Here is a 7706-nt window from a genome sequence, read left to right as displayed (position 1 = left end):
AATAATTCAATAACAAAAGAAATGGAAAAATCTAACCATGGAGGATGCTTGATGATTATTGGGCACTGGTTCCTTGGTGATAGAAAACTTTATTGGATCCTCCTTTGAAACATGATTAAAGCATGGACGATGTTCGATCATCTTTAGGATTGGCAATGTGTTTGAAATGTCTCTTGAAGTCATCATCCTGCAACAATGAAAATTCAAGAATAGAAGAAGAATGGTTAAGTTTGTTAGTGCAAAATGAAATTTGACACATTTTTTTTGCACAAACAATTTCTTTTTCAAACTCATCATTTTCACTCTCATGTTCTTTTTGAATTTCTTTTTCAATGTCACTCTTTTTCTTCGAAAATCTCATCTTTCCCAATTTTTTCACAAAATTTATTTTCTTTGCTCCCAATGTCTTTTTCAACTTTTATTTCTCCTTCTTTTTTACAAACACTTTCATTTTGTAGTTGTTCTTGCAATTGTGTTTTTGCCAAAATTATCAAAACACACTTGAAGACGAGATAGACTTTCTGGATTGAAAGATGCAAAATTTCTTAGCTCACTCCGCGTTGAACTTCTGAAATTTCTTCTTTTTTGAAAATTGGGATCCTTCTTGTAAGATCTTTCACTCCAATTGGATGTAGAATTATAAACATGTCGAGTGTCGCCTCTCCTCTTTACTTGCCTTTTGATCTTCGGTGGAGGTGTTTGTGAACAAGAACCTTTTTTGATTATTCGATCTAACTTCTTTGAGATTGGGTTGATATACTTTTTGAGCAAACTCCTCATTTCTTGATTGAAATCTTGAAATTGAGAATTCGATGTAAAATCTCGTACGTTGTCTCTTGTATAATCATTTGGTCTTGTATACCTTTGAGGCATAATGAAAAGAAAAGATTAATACAGATGAAAATAAACCTCACCAACAAAAAAATCTCACCAATACACTCCAAAGAAAAGTCTCTCCTCTCGTGTTTCACTCGGGATGGCTTTTTTACCCTTAACGTACACTCTTGCCTTTTACCGCTCTTGCTTTCCTTTAAAGTTCTTGTGGAACTCCCTCGAGGTTTACAAGGCATCTCGTAGACTTCGGCTGAAACAATTGTGGCGGTTGGAGAATAATGTTGGTAAAGAAAGAAATGGCTACAAGAAAGAACGAAGACGAGAATAAGTAATGAAATCGTAAAGATAATGAAACAAATGATGAAACAAATACGAAACCTTCTTAATTATTTTTTCAAAGATGAAAAAGATTGCTCTCGCCCTCTTTAAATTTTTCTTTTCTTTTCTTTTTTTTCAACTTTTTCTGATTTTTTTTTATTTTTTACTAACCCGAGAGAGAGAAAATGAAATGATATGCTTACTGAATAGGCTAGCTCTGATATCAAATGATATGATATCGTTTATGAGTTCCGAGTCATATACGATGTTGCCCGATCGTGATTCTAGTAAGAACTTCGCAGTGCTTTGATTGAAGACTGAAAATGTACAAACAACGTTATAAGAAGGGAAATATATATATAAATATATGTATGAAAGTAATGGAAATGATAGAGTAAAGTTGAAGTGGATTGTAAATGAAAGAATTGCGGTGAAGTGGATTGTAAATGAAAGAGGTGTAGTGGTGATAATGGTTGAATGGATGTAACAAAAATGGCGAAGGATGTTTGTGGTTGGCGTGGAGAATGATAGTAATTCAAAGGATGGATTGTGACCCTCTAACTATATGTGAGTTAGGAACCAACAATATAATAAAGATGGAATCGAAGTGATAGAGGGTGGAACGTGACCACTAGCTATAGAGTAGAGCTAGGAACCAACGCTATAACAAGATGAATTGGATAAAGACTTCAAGACCAACAGAAACCGATAGAGTTCTAATCCAAGAACTAAAATAAAAGCAATCTTTCAAAGTGTTTTCATAAATCAAATTGTGTCTACAAATGATCCCAAAGGTGCCTATTTATAGTATATCTAAGAAGCATATGAAAAGACTCAAAAGATTATAACATTCTCATCAATTTAGCAATAAAATGCACTTGAATGCTTTGTCTTCTTATGTTCAAAGTTGGATGAATATTCTAGATCATTTGGGGATGAATCTAGATAATTTAAAGTTGAATATGGCCTTAATTTCGTCCAAGAATGAGGGGTGACTCTTGGGCTACCTTTCTTTGCTTGCAAAGGGAAGAAAAGAGGTTAAATGAAGCCATAGGATGAATGTGGACATCCTACATGTCCAAATCAGCTTGTCTCTTCAAATTCCTTGCTGATTTTATCACTTAATTTGATGATTAAATGAAATAAAATCAGCCTTCATTGCTTGTTCCTTGGTAGCAAGTGGATAGCCTTCAAAGAATGATAAGTAAGACTTGAATAGGTGAATTATGAAGGATTGAATGCATTGTCTCTCCAAGAATATGAACAGCCTTGAAAAGATAAAAAGAATTAATCCTTGAATTGCTTTGAATAGAAGAATTAAGATAGCCTTCAATTGCTTGTATCTTGGTAGAAGATGAAAGGACTCTTCCTTGGGTCAAACTCATCCAAATAATCCATGCATGAAATTCCCGTAATGAAAATGCCAGCCTGCACTTCCTTTAGTAATTCGATCATATCTCAAGCTCCCGATATCGGATTGAGGTGATTCAAAAGGCGTTGAATAGCTAAGAGATAGATGAATAATGTCCAATTGATTTCTGGGCCCAAAAACATCTGCATCACATCCAGAATTAAAATACATTCTGACTGGCATTCTTGCATCTGTTGAAACCGTTCGACTTCTCTCATGCACCTAGACACAAAGATAAACTTTATTCAATCATAACATGTAATATGCATGGGATAATTAAGAGTTAGTTTGATTAATGAAATAACATTTCAATGAACTAAATGCATGAATGAAGTAGTTTATTAAATAACTAGATGCATAAATGAACTATTCCCTAAATGAAATACATGCTTAAATGCAATGCATGCTTAATGAACAACATATTTATTAATGCATTGAATGTCTTGCAACTAATAAAACTCATGCAAATTCATGCAATGGATATCATATGATAAGCATATCCTAAGAGGTAAATACAAACATATGATAAAATGGTATATGATGAAGTAAGGTAGAACTCCCTTTGAATCAGCCTTGGTGAACTTCAATGATATAATCAGATCAAGACGAAAGTTAGAGCTGATTGGGATCACATCATGTACCCTAAAACAATAACAATCAATAAAGTTATGTCGTAGGTTATGTGATGTGTTTTTATTAGGTGATATACACTTTTGGGGTGACACGAGAAAAAAAACAATAATTTAAGTATCACTATCGATTAAAAAAACTTTAAGGACCAATGTGAAAGTTAAAATATAGTTTTAGGGCCAATTTACTAATAAGTCGGAAAATTAGACTTCATATTTTTTATTTGTTTGCCTGCTTGGAGCTGAATGAAAGCCGCCAAAAGAAAGAGAACGATAGAAGACTATGGCTTTGGATAGACTGAGCAAGAGGCATTACCATTCTTGAAACGCACCGTTTCGAGCTGGGTTGGGTCCCACTTACCAAAAATGTTAATCTTATCTCCGGAATTCCATTTTTAAATTTCCCATTACTTTTCAAATCAGTACCACTTTTCTCGACTCGTAATCAGTATCTATTTTAAAAATAACACCCAACAAACGAACAATAATTGTTCTAATCTCATTTTCTCAATTACCATTTTAGCCTCCTAAACTAGGCGTGAAAGGTTAAATTTTACAAAAGGTCCTATATATGCATTTAGACTGGTTTGCTCCCTCCATTTATTTGATACTACTATGAATATGTATTTAATTTTCAGACCAACTTTTTCATCAATTATGAACAATAATTTGATATGATTAATTTTTAAAATATATGGTGACATAACACATCTATTTTAAAATATTTATGTTATATAGTTGTGTAAATATTATAAGGGACGAATGTACAATTTTATGTTAGGGGTGAACTTCTAAAATTTTAAAAAGAGATGAACCTATAAAATTTTAGGGTAAAAAAATAAATTATCAATAGAAAATATAAAGAAACGTCTAAAATATATGATAATTTAAAATTTTTATGGGGACAATAGTTCGAGTTGTCTCTTCTGTCCATCCTTGAAGATTTTATATATTTTTGTATTTCAAAGGTTAAAAAAATATCAAATTTTGAAAATAAATAATGATAAATTATTTTAAGGAGTTAAAAGGAAAAAATACATCAAGGTTAAAAGGTAAACATTTACATTTTAAAAGATAGGAAACTAAAATGATGAAAATTATAGTAAAAGGACTAAATTCGAAATACATACTTAGTATATGGACTTTTGTTTAGTTTGACCACATAAAAGCTCTTCAAAACTTCAGACCTTCAGCGGCCCCCCAAAAATACCAACCTCAAAGTAAGAAAAAGACGGTTCTTTCCATCGGAAGCTCTACCGATTTCGGAAAATGGCGAAGACTGTCCCCGATAACCTGAGCCGCGACCAATACGTTTACTTAGCCAAGCTATCCGAACAAGCCGAGCGCTACGAGGAGATGGTTCAGTTCATGCAAAAGCTGGTCCTCGGCTCAACTCCAGCCGGCGAACTAACCGTCGAGGAAAGGAACCTTCTCTCTGTCGCCTACAAAAATGTGATCGGATCCCTACGCGCCGCGTGGAGAATCGTTTCTTCAATCGAGCAGAAAGAAGAAGGTCGAAAGAACGAGGAACACGTTGTGCTCGTCAAGGAGTATAGATCGAAGATTGAATCTGAGTTGTCAGATGTTTGCGCTAGTATCTTGACTTTACTGGAATCGAATCTGATCCCTTCTGCTACTGCCAGTGAGTTGAAGGTTTTCTATTTGAAGATGAAAGGAGATTATCATCGCTATTTGGCGGAGTTTAAGGCTGGTGATGAGAGGAAAGCTACCGCTGAGGATACCATGTTGTCTTACAAGGCTGCTCAGGTAACTTTTGAACTCCATCTCAAGCTTTGACTAAATAGTTTAATTGAATCTTATTGTACTATTTTGATGCTTGACTTGGGAGATTATGATTTTACTGTTAGGGGGTGTTTGGATTGGGGAATGTGGGATTCCCATGGGAATGGAATCCACATTCCCCCGTTTGGTTAGCCCGGGAATCCTATTCCCGGTAATGTAAGATTACCAATAGTGGATTTTTTGGGGTATATTACCGGGAATGTCATTACCTCCCTTTTCTTAGGTATTGTTGGATTACCGGCGTTTTGGACTAAAATGCCCTTAAATTTTTATTTTTTTTCAAAAATATATTTATTCTGTCATCAAATAATAAAAATTTTACGAATGTTAAATTACAAATTTATCCTTAAATTATTTTAGATTTACAAAAAAAATCTATAATTAAAATTTTATATAAAGTCAAGGGTTTAAATAAAATTTTACCCTTTCATTAAACTTTTTTTATTTTAATTTTGTAAAAAAATATAAATATTATGAATTTAATTTTTTTAAAGAAAATATATAAATATTTTCCAACTTGTAATATTACACAAATATATAATTAGGACAATTTGGTCAAATATACATTCCAATAATCTTTTATTCCTTTAACCAAACACGGTAATCTTACATTCCTGCTAAGCCAACCAAACACAAAATACAACATTCCCAGTAATGCTATTCCTTGGTAATCTTACATTCCCACTGGTAATCTTATATTCCGTGAACCAAACGCACCCTTAGGGCTTAATTTAAAAAAAAAAGATTTTTGCATCTTTTTTCAAGTCGGATTTTATTTGTTTTGTTGTATTGAATGAAGGACATTGCACTGGCGGATCTAGCATCAACGCATCCGATAAGATTGGGGCTAGCTCTGAATTTCTCGGTGTTCTACTATGAGATTCTAAATCAGACTGATAAGGCATGTAGCATGGCTAAACAGGTGCGTTTTCCTCAGTTTTTTTACCATATTATCATGAATTTTACAATAAATCCACTGTTTAATTTAATCTGGAGCGTAATACATCAAAATTTGAAATCATTAGTTAAATTCAAGCGACAAGTAATGTTTTGTTCAGTTGATTGTGAACATAGCTCCATTTTCACATTTGTTTGATTCTAATCATTCTATTACCTTATAAACACAATTTTGAAATTTGTGAACTCGGGATGAAACTAGTGTTAATTAGGTATTAGCTATAATCAATATGTTTTTTTTATGCAGATCTACTAAAACAAATCCTTAACAAGAAAGTGCTCAATATATCTGGAGGGTTGATATTCAAGAAAAATGATGAGTCAAAACAACGTAGTTAACTGTCGTTTCTTATGATGATAGGTCAGTGAACAAACTTGAAAAAAACTTGATGTTGAAGTTAGGTTGGGAACAAATTAGCCCAAAATTTTTCGAAATTTCATTAGATTTATGCTAGGAGGTGAAGAATTGTTTGCCATTTTCCCACTATCATCTTTCTTTTTTTTGGGGGGGTGGGTGGGAATAAATGGAATGAGGCCAACCTCTGAAATCATTGTGTAAAGATCTTAATTTGTTTCAAAACAATTTTTTGGAATCTTGTTTGGTGTTGATGCATGGTTGCTGGTCATAGTAAGATTTAAGAATAAATCATAAATTAATTTTGGATATTCATTAAACATTGCTTGTTTTTCTTTCTAAAAAAGGCATTCGAGGAAGCCATCGCTGACCTTGATACGCTGGGAGAAGAGTCGTACAAGGACAGCACTCTCATTATGCAACTGCTAAGGGATAACCTTACTCTCTGGACTTCGGATGTGCAGGTCATTGCCCTCGCTCCCCCTTCCCCTCTGATGCAAGATATTTCTAATTGTACTAGCCTATTCTATTTCTGGACTGGTCAAAGATTATTAGTTAGGGTTTAAATCTAAGGCTAGGGATAGAGTTTTATTTGCAAGAAAGCAGAGTAACTTTACTTGCAAGAAAGCCTAGAATTAACAGAGAAATTAGGTTTCTCATAATCATACGTTTTCTTGAGTTTCAACTTCTTTCCGCTTGTTTTCCTATCCTAATTCAACTGACATTTTGCTGATTCCCCCTAAACAACATCACGCTCACTTGCTCACTCGCACACATGAATTCCATGTTAAAGGGGATTCTGACACATGCCTAACTCGGTGTGATGTTCATTGTCATGCAGGACCAGTTAGATGAGCCGTAGAAGGCGTGTTAAACTGGCAGTGATCACTGATCCGTCCTATTCTTCAGCTGAAAGAGGTGGGCTTTGAACGTCATTTGTTTACTCTGATTAAAGTGTGTAATTTCAAAAAATGGGAAGTAACCCATGGCAATGATGCTATACTCCTTGCTGAACTCGCTTTTTGGAATTTGTAAGTGATTTTCATTAGGGTAGCATTTTTGTTTTTGTTTTTATCTTCATTTCACAGTTACTGCATCGCTTTTGAATTTGGTAAAGCAAGATGAATATAATTACTTGGGGTGAACATGCATCTAGTAGGATAATATGGACTGTCGTCCAAGTCAGGTTAGATTATTTCTTTAGAAGATTAAAATTATGTTATTTTTTATTTAATATTTTGGCTACTTTTTCTACTTAGGTATATTTAGGACCGAGCTAAGAAATAGAGAAAAAAAAATCAAATTCAGTCGTCGTATTTAGAGTTCGTTTGGTAATACTTTTTAAAAGCACTTTTAGTTAAAAAAAAAGTTTGTTTTAACCGCAAAATCGATGTCAAAC

At 33.6% G+C, this 7706-nt stretch overlaps 1 protein-coding gene across 1 annotated transcript; it reads left to right on the top strand.

The window, feature by feature from the left end:
• The first annotated feature begins 4396 nt into the window (after positions 1 to 4396).
• LOC120155986 (14-3-3-like protein B) lies at positions 4397 to 7380 on the top strand. Its single transcript, XM_039167424.1, has 4 exons — positions 4397 to 4959; positions 5795 to 5917; positions 6655 to 6771; positions 7149 to 7380. The coding sequence occupies exons 1-4, from the start codon at positions 4462 to 4464 to the stop codon at positions 7167 to 7169; spliced, it is 759 nt and encodes a 252-aa protein (XP_039023355.1). The 5' UTR covers positions 4397 to 4461; the 3' UTR covers positions 7170 to 7380.
• The last annotated feature ends 326 nt before the right edge of the window (positions 7381 to 7706 follow it).

The sequence above is a fragment of the Hibiscus syriacus genome, unplaced genomic scaffold, assembly GCF_006381635.1.
Source record: "Hibiscus syriacus cultivar Baekdansim isolate YM2019G1 unplaced genomic scaffold, ASM638163v2 tig00111210_pilon, whole genome shotgun sequence".
Lineage (NCBI taxonomy): Eukaryota > Viridiplantae > Streptophyta > Magnoliopsida > Malvales > Malvaceae > Hibiscus > Hibiscus syriacus.
The sequence above is the reverse complement of the archived record's forward strand: the minus strand, read 5'-3'. Positions and strand labels throughout refer to the sequence as shown.